The 22,791-nt window shown below is 38.6% G+C and overlaps 3 protein-coding genes and 1 long non-coding RNA gene across 4 annotated transcripts; 3 read left to right on the top strand and 1 right to left on the bottom strand.

Annotated features, from left to right (window-relative positions):
* Nucleotides 1-1,543: 1,543 nt before the first annotated feature.
* Nucleotides 1,544-3,016, top strand: LOC124432168 (flexible cuticle protein 12-like). The gene is made up of 2 exons (XM_046980822.1): nt 1,544-1,671; nt 2,165-3,016. Exons 1-2 carry the CDS (start codon nt 1,663-1,665, stop codon nt 2,474-2,476), a joined length of 321 nt encoding a protein of 106 aa, XP_046836778.1. The 5' UTR covers nt 1,544-1,662; the 3' UTR covers nt 2,477-3,016.
* A 1,689-nt stretch (nt 3,017-4,705) lies between these two features.
* LOC124432169 (flexible cuticle protein 12-like) lies at nt 4,706-5,804 on the top strand. Its single transcript, XM_046980823.1, has 2 exons — nt 4,706-5,071; nt 5,267-5,804. The coding sequence occupies exons 1-2, from the start codon at nt 5,063-5,065 to the stop codon at nt 5,573-5,575; spliced, it is 318 nt and encodes a 105-aa protein (XP_046836779.1). The 5' UTR covers nt 4,706-5,062; the 3' UTR covers nt 5,576-5,804.
* Nucleotides 5,805-11,221: 5,417 nt separating this feature from the next.
* Nucleotides 11,222-22,791, bottom strand: LOC124432166 (ubiquitin carboxyl-terminal hydrolase 3-like). The gene is made up of 6 exons (XM_046980820.1): nt 21,599-22,791; nt 15,742-15,889; nt 14,689-15,481; nt 14,187-14,429; nt 13,863-14,056; nt 11,222-13,409 (listed from the first exon to the last, which is right to left on the bottom strand). Exons 1-6 carry the CDS (start codon nt 21,687-21,689, stop codon nt 13,247-13,249), a joined length of 1,632 nt encoding a protein of 543 aa, XP_046836776.1. The 5' UTR covers nt 21,690-22,791; the 3' UTR covers nt 11,222-13,246.
* Nucleotides 18,054-19,380, top strand: LOC124432170. The gene is made up of 2 exons (XR_006944202.1): nt 18,054-18,543; nt 18,711-19,380. It is a non-coding gene; the product is annotated as an uncharacterized LOC124432170 (long non-coding RNA).

Below are 22,791 nucleotides of genomic sequence, written 5' to 3'. Positions count from 1 at the left end.
AAGAACATTTCTAACAAGCTGACAGACTGTCCTTCCCAGATTCCACATGTATAAGATATTATCATACTGGTTACGATAGATCACGATTATATTACATACTACAACTTGTACCGTGTAATACAACTTAGAGCTAAACTCTGATAATTCGTTAATCCTTATTAACCAAGGAAATTATGCAAAATCTGACATTGAAACTTGTTTTCGTTTTCTCTCTTTCGTTCTTTAAATTATTTCTTTTTTTTTGAAAAGACTAAAATTTATCACCCTTATTAAAATAAAAAGAATTTAGAGAAACTTCAGTCTCTACCCAACACTCATTAGTAAACAAACATTAGTATTTCACTAGAAGGCCACCGAAATGAGACTTTTATCGAAACAGAAAAAAAGAAAAAAATAGAAAACCGAAAAAAATATTTCTACATCGTCCTCTTACAATCAGATTTACAGTGATTTTGGCTGGCAAACTTTCATCTTATGTTCTCAATGTCGCAATAATAGAAACTACGAAGTAAAAGCATTTTGTTATTCAAATTTAATTGGCACGATATGTTAAAACTCACTACTGTAGTACTACTTAGATACACATGTATCTAGTACATTTTTCTAAACATCTATAATTAAAGAGACATAGTTGCATAATTCTAAACGAATAGTACCGAAGTAAGGATCTCGAACGAAGAGGATCAATGAATGAAGATCGACGAGAGTAGGTAAAGCCTGACTAACCTTTAAACGTGCGCTCATCTTCCAAAGTGCATTTTAAATTGCTTTGAGCTTTCTAGTAGCGTTAAGAACCAAATCCGTAAACGTAAACGCATTGTGAAATGCGGGGAGACAATTAACTTATCGCTTTAGATTTCGATACCGGTACTTTCACGTGATCTTAACAATTAGATTTTGTAAACTCCTATTATCGTCTTTGAAACGAAAAGAAGGGAAAAAAAACAGAATAGAAATGAAGATATTATTCGTAAGAAGAGATCGGACGAATAAATGAGTGACAAAAAATGATTTCATTTTATCAATTCCTTTTTCAACAATTGAAGCTCGATAAAAATGGGCACACGATAGTAACCATTTAATCTTTCGCGAAAGTCAAAGGTTCGCTTTTAAACAAAATGCGTATCAGAGACAGTAGAGCTAGTTCCACTTTCTTTCCTATTCCTCATGCGATTCTACCATTTATCTATGTACGAATCGAATCGACGAGGAGATAATTGGTATCCCATTGTCTCCGGATTATCTCCCGTAGAGCATCTTAGGGCAAAACAAAGAACACACGGCGAGAGTCGAGGACGATTATGGTTCCAACGTCGATGTCTCTTCCTTGAAATCCTACCTAACATTTAAACTCAACGTCGATTCTTTTTTAGATTCTTTTCTTCTCCTTCTTTTTTCATAGTCAATTATATGTAGGTATGTATATTATTTTCAACACATGGTCACGGGATGGGCCAATGCCATTTGTCAAGAAGATTTCGACACTCTACCAGAATTTCAGCAGCGAAATCTTTCTTAATGGAAGGGGATTTAATAATGAAACGAAATCCGTCTATATAATAAACCGGTATCCTCTTTTGAATCAGTAAAGTGATCCAACTCGTCTCGAATCAAATTTCTTCTTTACACTTTCAAATTCTTCCAAAAAAGAACTCATCGAAGATGAAACTGGTGCGTTTTTAACAATACGTGATCTCTCGTGTAGATCGAGGAATAGATTTTCAGGAAAAGAATAATCCTCGGGAAGTGTTCATCGAGAATATAAAAAATTTTCATAAAAGTTAAACGATTACCAAGTATATGCATACATACAACTCGGAATCATACTTTACGATCTTGAAAACGGAGAAATACATTGAACGATAGTTTAATAAACATATCTATTATTGCGCTAACAATTACCTATAACGTCGTACAATTGCAAATGAACGATCGTGACGGATCTTACAAACTGTTCCGATGATTTTTTTCCTTCTTTCATGAATATTCTTGCGTTAGAAGAATGTGAGGAATTTACATCGTCTCTTATTATCTCCGTAAATAAATGAAGAACTTGCTTGCTTATTGTTAAAAGAACGTAAAAAAAAAAAAAAAAAAAAAAAAGAAAAAATTATGCGACTGTTAAAAATTAGAAAAAATAACGAACGTTTAAATTTACTCCTAGATCATAGCTTTCTTCGCCGTTTTGGCTGTCGCTCTCGCTCTTCCGAGACCTCAGGATGAAGTGGTGCTCGTTAAGGAAACTCCCTCCGACAATATCGGTGTTGGTGGTTACAACTATGGTTATGAACTTTCAAATGGTCAACACCATGAGGAATCAGCCCAATTAACGAATGTTGGCACTGAAAATGAAGCTCTTGCTGTTAGGGGTAGCTTCGGTTGGGTTGATCCAGTTACCAATCAACGATATACCGTCAATTACATTGCCGATGAGAATGGTTTCCATCCGCAGGGTGAACACCTTCCATCGGTCTGATTTTTTTTTTATTATAAATTAACAAAATATTTAAATAAAATTATTTTATAACAAAATCAAATGCACACACCTCATTTTCATTCTCTTCTTCGTTATGTCATATATTCTTCGTAATAACTAAGGTTACTTTCTAAATAGTAAATCACTGTCGTATGATTTACGATCGAAGAAAATTATGCTTTTGATTCGAAGGATTATAGTCGACCGTGTTGTATAGGATGACACATGTAACGTTCGTACTACTTAAAAGAACTATCTTCCAACTGCTAAGCTAAGAATGGTATTTAAATGTTAATTGGTACATCTTATTATTATCAATATATATACAGTGAAATTGACGAAAGTACTCGTAAAATATTTTATGTATATTTGTACTTAAAAAAAAAAAAAAAAAGAAAAAAAAAAAAATGAAGAAACGCAAAAATGATTTTTTAAAAGGCCTGAATAAACTCGTACGGAACAGGAGTTATATTGATCGATATTTTCTACGATGTACGTCATGTGTTGACAAGTATGATAAATTATAAAGTATGAAACTTACGAAATGTGATATTTCTTTATAAATATTATATACTTCTCATTTTCACCTCTCTCTTTCTCTCTTATAATGCTCTTTACGTAACAATCCACATCTCATGTTCAACATAATTTATTCCTATGTACGATGTACAATGTCAGCTGATGAGTACATATTTTCATTAATTGGTATCTTTAATAATTAATGTTCTTTCGTAATAACGATAGAATACAAATGATGACTAACATTGGCTTTCGTACAACAAAAGATTGCGTTCGTACTTGAAGACGAGCCTCGATCTATTTTAACTTCGATCGAGATTTTTCGAGAGAGGAAAAAACAAAAGGAAAAAGAATGAAAGAAAGAAAAAAAAAATTATGAATACGAGCAGGTTACGAAGGAACGTTACGAAGATGATAGCCGATTGCGTAAGAATAAATACCGCATAAAAGTTCGACGGATCATAAGACCTGTTTTCCTTGATCGATCTATCCGTGGGATTATTGAGCGTAGTTTATTCGTGGATAGGTCGTTCCGAGTTTCCAAGGTTCTCAAGATCTACACCACTTGTGGTTCTTCGGGTAACTCTTTCTCTTGATGGATGCGTTGTTTTGAATAATCATTGAAAGTGCTCCTTTACGACTACTCAAACCAATCTCCCGTACGTTAATTCACGCTGACACATTTAAATTCCTTCACAATATAAATTCGTACACACCTTTCATACTTTTGGACAGATCTATCGAGTCCTAAATAACTTTTGCTTTTTCGAAGGTTAAACATCTCATCGTATAATAATTCAACTCTAACAAGCATAACGATGTCACGCATAAATGATTAAAATTAAATGGTTGTACTTGAATTGTCAAATATAAAAATATATATTAACAGGATGATCAAATCTAAGAATTTCCAAGTTTTATCGTCATAAATTCTTACGAAAGTTTTGACGAACATAAATATTTAGAAAGTTTCGAGTTTAAGAATGAAAGTTGACGATTAAAGAAGAATGAATATCGGGCGTAGGCATATTTTATAGCTCAAGATAATTATCCTTTCAAAATTTTAATTTAATATATTCATACTTTAAATTGGAAATATTTGATATATAATGATGATATAGGTATCTTCATTTTCTTTTTATTCACAGATAAAACATTTACGGTATACATTCTTCGAATCTGTTTCGTGACACTTTCCGAACTTTATATATTTTTAAAGTGCCAAAAACGGAATTTGAATCATTCTAATGTCTTAAAATCGTCTTAAATATCATTACGCGTATTACTTTACACATGTTTACAATTTTTACAATTTCTTTTACGTCTTCGACGTAGCTATTTGTGACGATTATTCATTGAATAGCGGATAATTGAAATATGAAGTACGTGACAGGTAAAATTTAATCAAAGAACCTATAAAAGAGTAATTTACATGACAAGTATTGTTACCGTAACTAGACGAGAGTAGATGGAGTAGATGTTCGTTGATATTTAATCGCATGTATTAATCATTACTTTAATGGAAAGTATTAAATCCATAAACGTTCGTTTTTATCAAACCTATCAATCAACGTTCACGATACGTATTATCTTAATTTTCAAAATATCATGTATTATAGAGTAATAACAATCTAAATAAATATTTTTTTTCTCTATCACGAAGAAAAATGTCAATGGAGAATTTCGCTAATTTATTTATAAATTCACACATAAATTATCCCAACGTTAAAATTTATTATTTTATATACTAAATATATTAATTACCAGGACGCAATATAACGTAATAACAGATAATTCCATGGGACGTACATGTAGTATTTGAAACAAAAAATTGATAATATTCGAAACGTTGTGATGAAGGTCAGAATATTAGCAATGGCGAGCGGGCGTGTGCTCATCGTTGGTAAAGTGAAAAAAAAAAGGTGAAAGGTGAAATTCAATGGTGGTGTAACGAAATTTGGGCAGTAGGAGGACCAGTATAAAACGACCGTAGCATTCTCGAATCAGCATCAGTCACACCAGTCTTCTCTTTCAAACAAGAGTAGTCACAGAAATCGATTTGTAACCATGAAGATGGTAGGTATTCTTAATATTACAATTTTTTAATCTTTTTAACGATCGAACGATCTACATACATATATTCAGTAAAATTCTTGCTCGGTATGTCAGGATGTATCAATCGAAAATTTGATTATTGTACCTAAAAAAAGAATTCGATTCGATGCGCTCGAAACATTACACTTTTATAATTTTTTTTTTTTTTCCCCGTAGATCATAGCTTTCTTCGCCGTTTTGGCTGTCGCTCTCGCTCTTCCGAGACCTCAGGATGAAGTGGTGCTCGTTAAGGAAACTCCCTCCGACAATATCGGTCTTGGTAATTACAACTATGGCTATGAACTCTCCAATGGTCAACATCATGAGGAATCAGGCCAATTAACGAATGTTGGCACTGAAAATGAAGCTGTTGCTGTTAGGGGTAGCTTCGGTTGGGTTGACCCAGTTACCAATCAACGATACACTATCAGCTATGTCGCTGACGAAAACGGATTCCACCCACAAGGCGAACACATTCCTTCCTAAATCTTTATATCTCTTCTAAAAGAATCGCTTGTTACACGACCAATGATCCAACAACAAGAACAACTCGAAGAATCGCCGAGACTCATAGTTACCTGATTAATGACTACCCTCGTTTAGCGACTGAGACCAAAGTTTCTTTCACTGGCGCTGTATTAATTCCGAACTTGTATAAAACTCTTTGATAAATATAAATGTATAGATAATTGAAATAAATGTATAGATAAATGTATAGATAATTGATCAGTTTCAACCCTCATTGATCGAATGGACACTGCTGACGTCAAGAGAGAAAAAAGAGTATATATATATATATATATATATATATATATACATACACACACATATATTCTTTTTTATCTTTTTCACACTTTTTTTTTGAATACACCTGCAAGATAGTCGCCTCTTTACGTACGAAGACAAATAGTGGTTCAAGCATATAATAGCTTAGATTACAAAATATAAATGGCAATTCTATTCCTGGAGAATAACTAATACTCTCGAGAAGAAATCGTCTGTAAAACCTGTAGAATGTTGATATCGGGGACAAGGATCTTCCCTCGGTGAATAATTCCTCAAAAGGAAAGGCACTTCGAAATGCTAATGTTGATTTGCCGCATTATATTATTTTGTTTTTACTCTTATCTTTGCCCTTTTATATACGAATGATTTTTGTTGCAATTTAAATAAAGCTTCTGATAATAAAGTAATAGATTTGTATTGTATCAAGTAAGCAAATAGTAGAAATAACAAAGACTGTTAAAGATCGATTCATTAAATTCCTCTTTAAGTTGGGAATCAACGAAATAAAAACAATTTATCTTGTTTTCCTCGTTTACAAATCTAACATCTTCATTTTTATTTTAAATAATCCGCAAATTTCAGACTAAAGCCATCTGGCGTTAAAATATACAAATTAACTAGCAATGCAGCTAGTCGTATAGTAAGCGATTATTATCTTTCTTACCTGTTTGTCCTCAACGAAGCCATTAAAATTAGTACCAAGTTCTTACCGCTAGAGAACGTTAATAGCTCTCTTTCGAGATAAAAAGAAAAAAAAATAGAGAGAAAAAAAAAAGAATCATTAATACTTAATATCAAAAAGACCTTATCTGTTACAAATTATTTCAAGGAAAAGAACGCAATTAATATCATGTAGAAGACAATTCAACAATTACGTGTTTAATCACTTGTATATTTCTCCCATCATGTTGAATTAATTAAATTTACTGTACTCTCTGAGTGTAATTAAATCAATGTGGGAATACGCTATTCAGCTATCTCTCATTAAAACCCATGCACTCTTATGTTTATCCATAAGCAAATGACAGTGTAGTCAAGTTTTGTAAGGTACAAATTCTTAACGAACAATCATCTATGAGATAAACGAATTATGAAACGACATGAATAACGATGACATCCTCGATAAAAATGGCGATGTTAAAGTACAAGCTACGTCCGATCCTTTAACTTGTCTTTCAAGTATATAATCGTAATTATTGATTATTTTTTTAATATAACCTTTTCGTAAAAAATAATATATATATATATATATTGACAGAGCTAAAGATCGACAAAACTAAAGGAAATAATTTATACAAGGAAGTAAATTCCGACGGAAGTTTTCCATCAGAATTAAAAAAGCGTCTTCAGGATTTATCATCGTCCACGAACGAAAATATACGATCGATCGATTTTATAACATCTCTTAATCATCGACTTTCACATAGTCACCAATTGGACTCTTCACAAAATTACAACGAAAAGAAGAACAACGAAGAAACTTTTATCAAAGAAAGTTCGTCTTTGCGCCTATTGCAAGGTGCACGTGCCCGAAGACGGGCAAAAATCCGATCGGAGATCCTCGAAGAGATCGATAAATCTTTGTCAATAGCACAACCTAAAGTTACGAATTTATTGAATTTTTTAACAAAAACGGATAGTTCGAAAATTATCGCGGATTCGATGGAATCTCTCGAGTCGACAAAAATCATCGATAACACGGACATTTCGATGCTTCGTTTTCAACCGACGACGTTTACGGGTTCTTTAACGTCACGAAGTTGTTTTAACAACGACGATGAGAAGCATGAGTCACGTCAATCTAAATCGGCAAAGGAGGATCGTATCTCGTACGATGTTAAATGTAATAGATTATTAAAGAACAAAGCCGAACTTAATCAGATTTCATGTTTGTCTGCGAACAATGTTCGTCCGATGAAATGCGGAGGATATAGGCCTTACACTGGTGTTATCCTGAAGAATTTCAGTTCTAGTAGCGAGTCTGAAAGTGTCAACGAACCGTCCAGTTATTTATCACAAAAGATCAACAGTCCTATAACGAATACGGAATTGTCCTCGCCAATTTCGAAGACTACGATAGACGAAAGAATAATACCCGTTTTATCTGCTAGAAGCGACTATAATCAGGAATTATCTTCGTCCCGATCGTTTCAAGAGACAACTAGAAGTAAAATAGATAATAGCAGAGATAGAAAAAGAAATAATACGAAGATATTCGAAAATAATGTTAATACTTTTGTAGAGAATATCGTTCCTTATCTCGATGATAATTTAACTTATGGAAATGAGATTAGAGAAAAGAACGATTTGGATTCGTTGCCTCTAAGATCAGATTTGACTTTGAACTCGCGTTCGAAAATGGTATGGATCGACGAAGAAAAAGAAGGCAAAGGATTGTACGCGTTAGATTCGGAAAACGAAAGACAAGAGAATGATCGATCGTTGAGAGAACAAAATATTAAATCGATCGACGATTTAAATATTTTTCCTAAATGTCAGATGGGAAGAAAGATGAAACACTTTTCTTGTCCGTCTTCGGCCAAGAACGTCGTAGAAAGGGAAGATTTATTTTCAGCGACAAATTCTGCAAGATTTCGTAGCGAGGGACATTCACCGGGTCGAACGTTGTACGATAATAAAAAAGATAAAATATCTTCGTTCCAGAATATCAGATTGATTGAGAATCTAGAAACATTGAACGTGTCCGATAACGAAAGACAGGATAACACGAGCGTGCCGAGTTTGCCATTATATTCCGAAGATGTCTCGTGTTCGACATCGGTTGATAGTAAAACTTACACGCAAAATCGTTCTTTGGACAATAGTGCCTTGACGAAGGCTCTGTCAAACGTAAGCTCAATATTAAACTCGAGAGATAAAGAAAATACGTCTACGAGAACTACTCGATATAAATCTTTCGACGATAGCGAAAACATGGATACTTCCGAATCGTCCGATCAAAATTTGATATTAACTAAAACATGGCAAGAACCGGTATTTGAGGAATTTAGAAACATTTACGAAACTTGCAACGAATTTGACATTGCAAAACAATCACGTAGAGCATTTTCTGCACCTTCGTCAAAGTTACCCACAGAACATTTTGAAAGCGATGGCCGAAAAGAGGAAGAATCGAATATAGATAAAAGAAATGATTTACGAAGGTATATAGAGGATGGTCGAAGATGTAAATCCGTCGATATGTCGCGAGAAATGATCTACGTTCAAGAAAATCTTAATGAATTCCCTGAATCGTTCTATTCGACTAAAAGGAATCTAATTCAAAGTTCGGAAAATTTAAACTACGTTAATGAATACCAAACATTTGGCGATCCACTTGAAATCTCTTACTCGCAGGAAGAAGATTATAATACGAATCCGTTAGAATACTTGATAACTTCGATGTATCCAAGGCAAAGTCATCTTTCGGTATTGCAAGAAGAATCAGAAACGCGACTCGAAGAGAATAGTCGATCCGAATCGGTTACCGAATATAAAGATTCGTCCACTTTCGACTCCAATTGCAATAATATTAATCGATCCGAATCGGCAAAACAAATGTCCACTAACTCGTCGACGAATCAAAAGGTCGAAGACGAAATACTTTCGTTGGATGAAAAGAAGAATGAAACTGAGGATAGTAAAAACGAGGAAATGGAAAAACATTATTCTCTTAAAAAAGAAACTTCAATGGAGAATACTCAGCCGTGGAATATTAAAAAAATATCAATTTGTACAAATTCAACTTGGACGTGTTCCAACGTTACAAATAATAAAGTTAGCGTAGAAATAAAACAGGAAGATGAAATGAAAGACGCCAATGAAAAAGGAGATAACGAATTTCAAACTGATAAATCTTGTGACTCTGCAATCGATACGAATAACAAAGTAGAAGGTATAGGCCAGGAAGATCCAATAACGCGAATGATAAATGACGAAAGTTCTAGATTAAAATTTTCAAAGACGGTTCAACCGGATAATGCAATGTTCATAATTCAAAAGGTTCACGAGATTTGTACTGTCCCACCGAAAGTCTCATATTCGACTTCGAAACTCCAGGATGCATTTGAACGTATTAAAAAGTCACCTCGTTCTAAGAAAAAAAAAAGTCAAGATCGTTTTCCATTCACGATATCGGAGACGAAGTGTATGATATCGACGAAACACGAGATCGGATCGAAGCAAGGACATTGCGATAGCGTCAGTAACAAAACGAGATCATTGGAAACCTTTCGGGAATTTACGTATCCCACTGTAACAGACATTTCAAAGCCCAATTTCAATTGTTTTACCTATAACGAACGACATGAACAACGGAATATATTGCCAAAAATGAAGGGATTCGTTCGAAAATTTTCGAAGAAATTAAAGGTATCCCGTAGACATAACGACGACCATGATAAAGATATATCGACCAGGGTGATCTATCAGAATCAAGAATGTCAAAACAATTCGATGACGGAGTCCTCATCCGAATCCACGATCGAGGAATCACAATGGATCGTACCGAGATCCGGAAATACGAGATCGTCGATTATATCCAATGGTAAATCCTTGAAAAAAACTATGAGTCTTGAGAACTTGACTGTGTTCTCGGAATATCCTCGCAGACGATACGATCGTGACGATCACTGGGTGAAAGAATTACAGGAACATTCTTCCCAATGTACAACTGCTACGACATTATCCAGGGAACATTTTTCGTTATTCACATCGAAAAGTAGAAATAATTCTTTGGTCGAAGATTTTTCAAAGGTATCCACGAGATTACGTAATAAGGGAGAGTGTACGACCTGCAAAAAAAAAGAAGATCAAGTTAAAACTTTTGTTTCGTCTACGCCGTCGAACGTTATTAAAACTAACGAAGTTAACAACGAAAGAAATCCTGATATAGACGAGATAAGTACAAACACGGAAAGTGGTTGTATATGTTTCAAATTTTATCGAATGTTAATATGTTCTCTCTTCGTATCGTCGAAAGATCAAACGTCAAGAATACGTAATGATTCTTTAATCGAAATTAAGAGGAAGAAATTTCGTTTCTCTTTGAAAAGAAATAGGGATGATCTTTTTCGAACGTTAGGCACACGTCCGTGACTATTTCTTTTTTTCTATTTTCTTTTTTTCTACTTTTTTTTTTGTCTTCCATAGGTCAGAACACTTCTTCTTAATATTCATTGAGCGTTACATGAAACTCATACGTAACGTGGATGTAATATATATAGCGAGATATAGTTTAATTTCATTAATAGCCGATTTTAAGAATAGGTACGTACATTTTTTTTTTATCCGTCAAAAAAGCACGCGCCTATCGACATTATTAAACCGTGAAAAACTTAAAGATACTTTGATGTCTTTTCTCCTTGTTATTTTTTTTCTTTTTTTTTCTTTTTTTTTTTTTATTTTTTATTTATTCGTCGTTCGTACATGTCTCATTTGTTCTCAATAATATTGTTTACACGCTTGATTTCTTCCAACCCATGTTTCATACGTGAGAGTCTTTCCCGAAGAATGCGCATTATCGAGTTATCGCCTTAATAAAACGTTTCTTCGCTACGCTTTTAACTTATTATCGTTATTATCGTTATCGTTATAGAAAAAATAAGTCTTTAAATAATCACATAAGAGTCGTCGAGCCTTTTAAGGGATGAGGTTGAGTGGATTGGAAAATAGAGAGGGATAATAGAGTGGGTAGGGTCGGCGGTAGGGAGCGAAGGGACAGAAGAAAAAGCGCAAGGAATAGAAAGGTAAGTAGAAGGAAAAAAGTTAGGAAACATTCGTACAAGGTGTTTCGAATGCGTAAGTGTAAATGCGTCTCTCGCGCGCGCGCGTGTATCTGTCTATACGTATATTTTTATATGGCTGAATAGAAAATTCGCATCGGTTAAGAAAAATTTCGAATAACATGCCGTTTTTATTCGACAGCCGATTAAATGGCCGGTCCTATTTATGCATTGAAAAAATCTCTTACATATAAATAACAGCTCTAATGTCTGTAAAAGAGATTTTTATCTATCCATCGAGAACCAATCGGCGATCTCGATAGATCGGCGAGAATAATCGCAAACGTGCAAACAACTAGATCTCGACAATCGGATTCGATCGAATAGATCCAACCCAAGACGACGGTCGACGACCGCAAAGATCCCTGGCATAAAGTAAGAAAATCGACGCTAAAGGGAATGCGATCCCGCTGATCCGTCTTGAGTTTTTCTTCCTTCGACGTCCCTGAGAAAGGAAAGGGGAGGCTTCCTTGGCCGCTCGTAACGTTACAATTACGTTTCGATCGATCGCAAATTCGTACTCGTCGGATGAACAATGAACGTTAGCCGTAAAACGATGTTACATCATACAGGATTATACATATATTACACAGGTACGGATTTCTTATGCTTCTGAAATGCACGCGTTCTATCGTTAATATTTTTTTCCTTCCTCATATTCAACTTCTTCCATCTGTCGTTTTCTTTTATTTTCCTCTCTCTCTCTCTCTCTCTCTCTCTCTCTCTCCTCCTTCTTTTTTTTTTTGAAGGGGAGGGTTGCGCATCATCCACCGCAGGCGCAGGCGTATCGATCGCCGTGCTATGCGTTCGTGTACGTATATACGCGATATATTTGAGCGACTATGATATTACGTAGAATTTACATAGTTTCGAGAACAACGAAACTTTTTCTTTCTTTCTTTCTTTCTTTCTTTCTCTCCCTCTCTCCTTGTTTTTCCTGTGGCGAGCTCAAATGCACGATAGATTGGAGATATAGAAGAAGGATAGAGTACAGTAAAACCTGGCACGATAACTTGGAAATAGCGGCTATCTTATATTTTGGCTTTAACGCGTACGAACTCTCGCGTCGTCGAAACGATGCGTCCGCACGCCGTGCTAATTAGTTCTCGTACGGGTGTGGCCGTTCGCACGCGCTAATAACAACGTCACGACGACAACCTACACGACGAGGAAACTTCCAATTTTAATCATCTAACTCGTTGTACGCGTTTCATCACTCTTAATGACGAGAATACGACGACCGACGAGTTTCTATTTGCGAGTTTTCACATTGCTTTAATAATTTATGGTTCGTCGAAAGGAGATAGACCAAGACGACGAGATACGTGACCGAGAGATGCTTTTTTTTTCCGTGTTAAAGCTCGAATAAATTCGTAAGATTCGGGTGAATAAGGACGTCTCCGTTTTCCTTTTTAGAGCTGATACTCCATTTCAGACTTCTCGGTTAATTTTCGTCGACGTTCGATCGCCCAGGTGTTCATCGATCACGGGCCTCCTCGTCGTCGAGCACATCCGTTCGTTGCTCGTGCGTTCGCGTTTCTTCGTCGAGACTCTTGTCACCGTTACGAGATTTCTCGGTTAAATTATGTCACAACGGTGGAGGAATGGAGAACTCCTTTCGTACGTAAAACAAAATGTAAGGCTTGCACTTTGCGACAGCATCGGTGCTCGCTGGACGCACCGAACTGTCGTTGAAGTGGAACCACTGACCGTCGTGCACGGCAAAAGCGGTGTAATGTCCTGTCCCGGCACTGCGAACAAATTCATTTCATTCGTTAATCTATTATTTTTCCTTTCTACGCATTAATCTTTAAACAAATAAGTTATCACAATGTTTTCTCGATCTCTGTAGATATCAATCGACGATATTACGTTCGAAAGTTGAAACTGAACTTTGTCATTGGCCGATTTATGTTTAACGTATCTCACGAATGACGTAAATGCTATTAGTATTTTAAATAAGAATTACGTCTCGAAAAGACTTCGATCTATGTTCAAAGAGATTTTTTTCTCTTTGAACATAGACCGAAAAATAAAAAAAAGAAAAAAAGAAAAAATCATCTCTTTAAACATAAACCGAAAAGAAGAGTAAGAGAGAGAAATTTTCTAGGTTTGACTAGGGTGTTTAAACATTTTTTATCGTTGCAAGATTATGAGAACAAAATCAAAAAAGGCTTAAAAACTTTATTAAATCGCGATCATACCCTGAACCATGATGAACGATTACGGCAGCCAAGTCGTAAAGATGACTGTTTTGAGCGCCCAACTTCATACCGGTAACGCCGCGCACAGTGAACGCCGACATATCGAGAGATTCCATCGGAAAGTCCACCTGTGTGTCCACCTTCGAACGATAGGAATTACACCACCTAAATCTTTTAATGTGAAGGCACAACACCTGAAAACGAAAGATAAAAGATTTAATATCGTCTCGGGCGATATTAAAAGAAATAGAAAATAATATGTTAATCTCGTGTAGGAGAAAGAGAGAGAAAAAGATAAAATTTAATCTTTTCCCCAATACTAACGTTAGGCAGCCTATGTATCCAGAACCTCTTGGTGGACCGTTGTTTCCCCATACAATTATCGCAAAAGTATAACTCGCTGTCGGCCAGTTCCTCGACCTTGAAGAATCTTGTGAGACTGTAGGTGAGACTACAGACCTCTTCCTGTTCCTTCGTACGTCGTTGCAATCTGTCCGGTATATCCAACGAGAGATCCTGGAAGGGTTCGTGCGTCTTCGAGTCCGTGCGGCAATTCATGCAGTGGACCTGCGCGAGGAAACGCGATCCATAATTCGTCCGCGCTTCTCCCCGAACAAGAGAAAACGAAGAGGATGACTTTTGTCGAAGAAGTCTCGCTGAGCGTTGCGAGGTAGGAGGTAGGATATTCGCGAAACATGTTGAGATATAGATTTCGATAGGTATAATGAAAGGAAGAATAAGAGAGAGAGAGAGAGAGAGAGAGAGAGAGAGAGAGAGAGAGAGAGAGAGAGATGCGAAGGACAAACTCGCAGCGAGCTCGACTTACCACGCTGAGGAGAGTGCCTCCAAAAACGGCGGTAACGATGCTCTGCTTTCCACGTAAACCAAGAGGCTCGTGTCCAAGCCTAGGTAACAGTTGTAACAATTCTGTGTGCAATCTATCGAGCATGTAGGTGAGAAACTCATGAGCGTCCTGTTGTTGGTAACCCCTAAATCGTGGCACGACTTTCCATATGACGAGGAAGAGACACTCCGGGGAGATGGCTTGACCATTGGAACCACCGAGGCTCAAACCAAGAAGAACCTTTCGTAATTCTTCGGCAAGAAGAGCATCACTCATAAGTTCCTTTGCTCTTCCTGGTGTAACGATGCGACCTCTGTGAGTTGGTGGTTCCGACGGGTCGAAAGCTATGCCCTCGAGGCACGGCATTTGCGTGAGGTATTCGCAAAAGTGGCTGATGTTGTTGAACGATTGGAGTACGACGTTCATGAAACAAGTGTTCCCGAGATTCCTCAGGCCGACGACCTTCTTCTCTTTGGTTATCTTCGAGCTTCTACGCTTAGTCGCTGGCCTATTGTCCCCGCTAGTACCGTCTAACGAATGCAACCTTTTCCTTGCCGTTCTTGGCCGTAAATTTCTCACGACCACTTCGGCCTTCCAAAGTGCATCGGCATCGTTATCCTCACTGCTTTCTCGTCTAGACGACGGCGTCGTTGCCGGCGTTGTACTCCAACTCTCATCATTCTCCTTGTGTTCATCCTTCCGAAAGATTATTTGACGTATCTTTTCTATCTGCCCGCTCGTCGTGTCGTTTATCACGTATTCATCGCACGTGTAACTGCGAAAAGAACGATTTCAATGTTATCGTTCGCGTCTCCTCTTCCTGTTCCTACCTACGAACGAACCAAACCGAGCGAAACGTTCGTTGACTGGCTCGATCTATGCCAGTGGCTCTCAACTTGATAATAACGAGAAATTTATCAAATATAGATTTCTTTTGAAAGACCTTGACCCGAATGAATTTTTGTGTTAAGAAAAATCGATCGTAGTAAAAAGATAAAGAAAACAACTATTTCCTCGATTACAAAGATGACTCACCAAAAGACCGAGAGGTTTTCACAATCGATGCACACGCAATGCTGAGTATTCTTCTCGTGATGCTGCAACGCGTGTCCGGCGACATACCTTCCACAATGTACTGCTCCGCAATGCAAACAGAGCCACGTACTTTTCTCGGTACCGCATACTGTTGTAGATCACCGAAAAAAAAACAATAGGAACGATAGTTAGATATGAACTCGAATAGAACGGACGTGTACACATATTTCATCGAGTCATTATTAATAGAAATATTTAAAAATAAAATACTTAGAAATATATTCAAAATTATGTTTGTTACAATTTTTTTTTTTTTTCAAGTATTTCCAGAAATATTTTCAATAAGAACGTGTCGATGTCTAGACAACCATCCAGACGCAGAATGCAATATATCTGGTGATTGAAAAAGAACATCACATTCGTCTTCCCTTGCATTGCGTAATTCCGGAGGAAAAGATGGAAATGGAGGAATGAAGTAGAAAAAGAGTAGAGAGAGAGAGAGAGAGAGAGAGAGAGGAAGGGGTTTGACACACCCCCTCGCAGTCTCATCGATCGATCGCGATATGCCTTGGATATTCGTCGCTTTTCTCCGTTCTTCGAGAGGTTACTCTTTCGATCTTTCGATAATCTAGAAAGCAATAAGGAAAATGTCGAAAATATTAAATATAATTAAACGAAAAACGTGAGGCGTATGTTCGATATCGTTGCTGGGAAAGAATCGAAACGGGTGATAGAGCAATAGGTAGAGAGTTTCAAGAACAACCAACGAAAGGGGACGCGAAAAGCGAGACGATGTTCAGTCGGGCGAGAATTTCTACGACGAGGTAATCTGATACGTTCCCAGTCAAGGTCATTCCCAGATGAACACTCTTGTCTCTTGGTCGACCACCCCATACGAAACGTATATATAGATAATATATCATATCGTATGTAATATCGTGTATAACATAACACATGCATGTACATGCATGTACATGTATTATTATATTATTTGCCAAATTATAAATGTATATACATAATATACGTTTCCAAATAGATATACTTAAGTATGTTTGAAAATTATATAAGAATGTAGAAAAATAGATAGTACTTAAATATGTTTGGAAATTATATAAAAATGTAGAAAAATGTATACGTTGAAATTCACAAGTCCGTCTTAACTGTGTTAAACAAATAAACAGCAGAACGGAGAAATATACGTCGTAGATAAAATTGACATCGTCGCGCGTATACATAATTTTTTTTTTTTTTTTTTTTTTTTTTTTTTAATAAGAAAGACACAGTAAAAAGCAAAGTTTGACATTTCAAAGATTATTAATGACGTCTAAATGACGAATCGTCACACGAATCGAGCCTGTTGACTGAAGAATTTTGATACCGTGGAACTTGCGTTAAACTCATGGCGCATACCTTTCGTAGTATGATTACATATACATGCGAGCTATATTCGAATGCTTGGGTCGTGGCTGGTGGTCGATGCGTGCACCGCGTGTATATAGCATCGATTTAAAAAGAGAAAAAGAATTAAATAAATAAAAAGGACGCATTGCGACACGATACGAGACTTTATATTCTCGGATCGCATTCCCGTTCGAATAGACAGGAAGAACGATCGTTTTTCGTATGTCTTTACGCTTTCCAAAGAATATGGTACAGTAAGCGCTAATAAATTTCAACGAGAATATAGCTACGAGAGACGTTTCAAACATCAATATACAAACACACAAACACAAACACAAATACACATCTTGTAAAATTGATTCCGAAAGATAAAAAAATCCTGACATAAAATACCCCTATCAAATTCTGATTCCGACATATAAATATCGTCCAATAGAAACTCGTTGCATTTCAGCCTTGCTTCGCCTTACGTCGTTATTCCTTTTTTCTTTTCTTTTTTTTACTTTCCAAAATCAATTTCCCTGTTGTATGCATGCCTATAACCACGTCGATGAAATTACAAAGCATCGTGGTGGTGTATCGGACGACAGCCATGTATAGAACAGAAACGTTCATTCAATATCGTGCTCCTACTCAATGAAGCCATGTAATACCGGGTGTCGAAAGTGTTACCTACTCGAATGTCTAGCACAATGAGACGTAAAGAGCAACGATACGATTCACCGATATATATATATATATATATATATATCGGAAAGTTCGATAGATCCTTCGGTTAAATTTAATCGAAAGATTTTTCGAGCGACTGTTCACCTAAGAAGGAATCTCAACTCTTCGCGAAATTCGATATCGTTGAGTTTCAAGGATAGGCGTGGGCGTGAGGCAAACGTCGGCTCAATTTCGTTACGTACCGCTTCGCGAAAGGACGATACGGAAAGAATTAGAAATGGATAGACTGACTTATCCTTCCTCGCAAAAGTTCGCCACGCCTTGGATGCGTTCTCGCGGAAAGCTCGTCGGCGGCGAGAGCGATCGTCTCTCGCGATCGATAAATCGACGCTGCAGCAGGAAAGAGTAGGATGGCGTTGCAACGGGACACGAAGGAAGAGGAGGAGGAGGAATAGCAGGAGGAGGAATAGGAATAGGAGGAGGAAGAGGAGGAGGACAGGAGGAAGAAGGTAAAACTCGTTCTTGCGAGAGCGACGGACTGCACTCTCGCATCCTATTAAATGCTGCCAGCAGAGGCAGCAGCACCGGCAGCAGCAGCAGCAGCAGCAGCAGCAGCAGCAGCAGCAGCAGCAGAGCGTGCCGTTATCGATTTTGTAACGTCGTCGTACCCGAAGCAGTCTGTAGAGAGCTACAACAGGAAAAGAGCTGGTGGTGGGGTGATTGGAGGAGATGGTAGTAGTGGTAGTAGTAGTAATGATAGTAGTAGTAGTAATAGTAGTAGTAGTTTTAGTGCTAGTGATACTCCTAGTGATAATGATGATGCCGAGACTGCTTCTGTCGATGATAAAAGGATCGCGTCATTTTATCATGCTTCTGAGAGACAATCTTTTTCCTCTCAGACGACGACAACAACGACGACGACGACGATGATGATGACGATGATGATACTAACAACGATGACGATAATGACAACGATGACAAGGAGGAAGTATGTTGTATTCACCGAGACTTCGAGAATCATTGAGAGGCATTTTCATCGATCCCGTCCCGGATGCGTTACGTTTCGTCGAGCATTCAGTGATCACTCTCTCACAATCGTCGACTCGAATGCATTAGAGAAACCGAGAAAGGCAGAGAGAGAGAGAGAGAGAGAGAGAGAGGAGAAGGAGAAGGAGAGGGAGAGGGAGTCGCAACGAACCGTTCCATGCGATCCCCCACGTGTTTCTGAATCGTCCTACTCGTCGATTCGATCGTGTGTTGACCGACTAGACGGTCTCGTTGGAAAAACAAGCTTTCGTACTCTTCATATACACGCGTGTATGCGTGTATGCATAGAGAAGGGAGCTTGACTCATCGTCCGTCCCTTCTCTCTCTCTCTCTCTATCTCTCTCTTGCTATACCTACGTGACGCTTCGTTTCTTTTCCTCCCTAACCCCCACCACTGCTCTCTCCCTTTCTCCTACCCTTTTACCCTTTCCTTCGTATTCTCGAAGGAAGAAACACCTTCCTTCGTTTTCTACGCCGTAAGATTGTATTCAATGTAATAAAAGAAATAAATTATTTGCCACACGTCCGGTATCTTTACTCGACCTAAGAAATTTAGTTACCTCGACATTTTAAATAGATCAGATTTTCCTTTACCTATGTACATTGCGCACATAGTAAATCTATCTTTTTTTCCTTTCTTTCGTATCACTTTTTATATTAATATTATATTTTATTGTTATTTAATTTCGTTCGACAAGTTATCGTCGTCATATCTCAAGTATGATCCTTTTAGGCTATTATAAATTATTTCTCTCTCTCTCTCTCTCTCTCCTCACTCACGGTTCTAACGTTTATCGAATTATCGTCTTTTTGAATTGGAAAGATAAAAGAAGGAAACGATTGAAAAGCCATAAACAATACATTATTACATATAAATATTATTACATACTACATGGGAGGGATTAAACGAAACTAAAAAAAAAAAAAAAAATAAAATCTGAAAATAAAAATATATTCTGTAGTACTTTCGAGATAAACTTTCGACGCGTTCGATCGTTCGTAACGAGAGATCTCGCGAAATCGCTGGGAGAGCGAGCCTTCTCCCAGTTCGCTTCGATGTACCACCATCACCACCACCACTACTGCTACCATCACCATCACACTACTACCACCATATTACCATTACCATCGCAATCACCATCACCACCATCGCGTTGATTCTTTCCAGAATCCCTCTCTACGTACCCCTCTTGGCAGCCATAAAAGGGTCTCCCGCTAGAAGAAAGAACAACGTTCCGCTTCGCGTTCATCGTCGTTACTCCGGACGAAGAGAGAACAACTACGACTACCTGCCTTAACGAAAAACTCGAGAATCGAGCTTTGACCTGGTAAATCTAGATCTCTGAAGACATAGGGACAGAGAGACTGAATAGGATCGATGATTATAATCGCGATAAGGATCGAGTTAAGGGAGATTCAAAGACGAGAAACGAGAGACGATTCTCTTAAAAAAAAAGTTAAAAAAAAAAAGGTATTAAAAAAAATTAAGAATGAGTGCCGCGCTTACGTTTTTCGTCGTAAATATAGTCTCGAGGTCGTGCTACGAGGAGAGAAAGGAAAGGGTGAAATGCACGACACGAGGATCTATTTTCTTATCGAGTAAGAAGGGAAATATATGAAAGAAAATCGTAGAAAATCAGGAAATATATCGTACGTACGTTCGTACGATTCATAGCGTCCTGTCGTCCTACGTTTAAACGTCGTGTACGTCTACTCGCACTTCTCTACACGCTAGGGAGAGAAAAAAGAGAGAGAGAGAGAGAGAGAGAGAGAGAGAGAGAGAGAGAGAGAGGAAGATGCACTTTGATAGTCGAGGAAAAACGTCGTCGTTGAAAAGAGAAAGAGCGAAAGAGAGAGAGAAAGAGAAAGAAAAGACATCAGTCGTGTGCTACCGAAACGACGCGATCTCGAGCCAGCTGATTAGTGCCGTCTGGTATTGATTTTCCAATGACGGCCGCGGCGCATACCGAGAACTCTTAGCTAGGAGTACGCATACGCGCGCGCTGGGACCTATCTATCTTTCTTTCTCTCTCTCTCTCTCTCTCTCTCTCTCTCTTTCTCTCCTCTCTCCCACCCTCCTCTATCCCTCTCTCTCGCGCAGGAGAGAACAGCCACGCAACGGACGCGTTCGCTACACGCATCATACACATATACATACATACTCATATCAAACGCATATATATACAATGTGTGTATACACACGCGCGCGCGCACACACATATACGCACATATATATATATATATATATATATATATATATATATATATATATTGACATATAAGGAAAGAAAAAGGTGTTACGCTGACAAATAACACGAGTACTATCACCGTCCGTAGTTCGAACAGTGAACGGACTGAAGAATCTGATCTCTCCCACGTTCGGGTTCCTTTACAAAGGGATAAAAAGAGAGAGGTAGAATGGTAGAGAGAGAGAGAGAGGAAAATGAATCTTTAAAGAGCGTGTTTCTCGCAAAGGGAAATGGTAGCCGATCGCTTCGTCTCGTTGCCGTCACGACGACGGCTCAAGGCCGCGAGAGGAACGGCCTGGGCCTGGGTCACGGTGCAGAAGGAAACGGATATAAAGTTTAGCGGAAGGAGAGAAGGAGAGAGATAGAGAGATAGAGAAAGAGAGAGAGAGAGAGACTAATAGTTACAAAGATAAGAAAAGATAAGATATGGAAAGATGGCAGAAAGAAGGAAGGAAGGGGAAGAATATCGTTGGAAAAATTTGAATCCCTACCTGCGCAGACGAACGGCAAATCCTTCGTGCAGGTCGTTTCAACGTCGTTAGCACCGAGTCGGACGCTCTGAGCTAGGTGCGGGCACTCCATCTTTCGCTGCCTCCAGGATTTCAAACGGGGCCCTCGTGGCCCCCCCTTCGTTTGTCGGCCGTGCGTAAGTTCGTGCGTGAATGCGTATTTGCGTGCGTGCGTGCGTGCGTGCGTTCGTTGCTTACGACCGATAGTTACGACCGATGGTTACGACAAAACGAGACGAGACGGGACGAGACGAGACGCGACGGGATGGGACGAGACGAGACGAGACGAGACGAGAAGAAACGAGACGAGACGAAACGAGACGAGACGAGACTGTGTGTGTGTGCTCTATCTATCTCTTTCTTGCTCTCGCTCGCTTATACGAGCATTCACGCTCGACCTATCTCTCTCTCTCTTGTCTCGCACGCGCACGTCTCAGCCACTACTACTACTACTACTCTACTACTACCACCACCACTACCACCACCACACCACCACCAGCATGTACCACACGCACTCGCAGAACAAACGCACGCACGCACACGCACACACCACGCTCCTCTCCTTCTGTCACTCTCTTTTTCGCACGACCGACCGCCTCGGTCGAGATGGGTACAAGAGGGGTGAAGGGGAAGCGAGCGAGCGAGCTAGTGTGAGAGAGATAGAGAAAGAGGATGGGAAGGGAGTAATAATATATAGCGGGCGGGGTACACACCGAGTGCCCCGTGATATCCGTCACATAGCGCGGTGGGGATTTTCGCCGGGTGTGCGATCGGAAAAAGAAAGGGGAGTCGGGCGTACGCGTTGCGCAGACCGTGGATCGACTGATGGAGAGAGAGAGAAAGAGAGAGAGAGAGAGAGAGAGAGAGAGAGAGAGAGAGAGAGAAAGAGGAGAGAAGAAAAGCGTTCGAAGGAGGTCGAAAAGAGCGACTACGAGCTAACGGGGCAAACTATACGAAGAACGACGATCGCTGAACGGCCGACTGGGTCCGACTGCCGACCGAGCGCGACCGAGCTGCGTGGAGCTCGGTTCAGCGGTGGTCGGCCCACCTCCAGACTCACAGACTACCAATAGTCGACTAACTCGGCCCGACTCGGCGCCGTTCGACTATGCTCGCTTCGGCTCGCTTCTCTTTTTCTTTCTCTCTTTTTGTGACGTGCGCGCGGCTAGACTTTC

The sequence above is a fragment of the Vespa crabro genome, chromosome 24 (assembly GCF_910589235.1).
Source record: "Vespa crabro chromosome 24, iyVesCrab1.2, whole genome shotgun sequence".
Taxonomy (NCBI): Eukaryota; Metazoa; Arthropoda; class Insecta; order Hymenoptera; family Vespidae; genus Vespa; species Vespa crabro.
The sequence above is the reverse complement of the archived record's forward strand: the minus strand, read 5'-3'. Positions and strand labels throughout refer to the sequence as shown.

Coding starts and splice junctions, on each gene's coding strand:
- LOC124432166 (XM_046980820.1), bottom strand. CDS start 21,689: ATGGAGTGCCCGCACCTAGCTCAGAGCGTCCGACTCGGTGCTAACGAC. Junction 15,482..15,741: donor GAAAACCTCTCGGTCTTTTG/GTGAGTCATCTT, acceptor TTCTTTTCGCAG/TTACACGTGCGATGAATACG. Junction 14,430..14,688: donor GAGGCACTCTCCTCAGCGTG/GTAAGTCGAGCT, acceptor TTCCTCGCGCAG/GTCCACTGCATGAATTGCCG.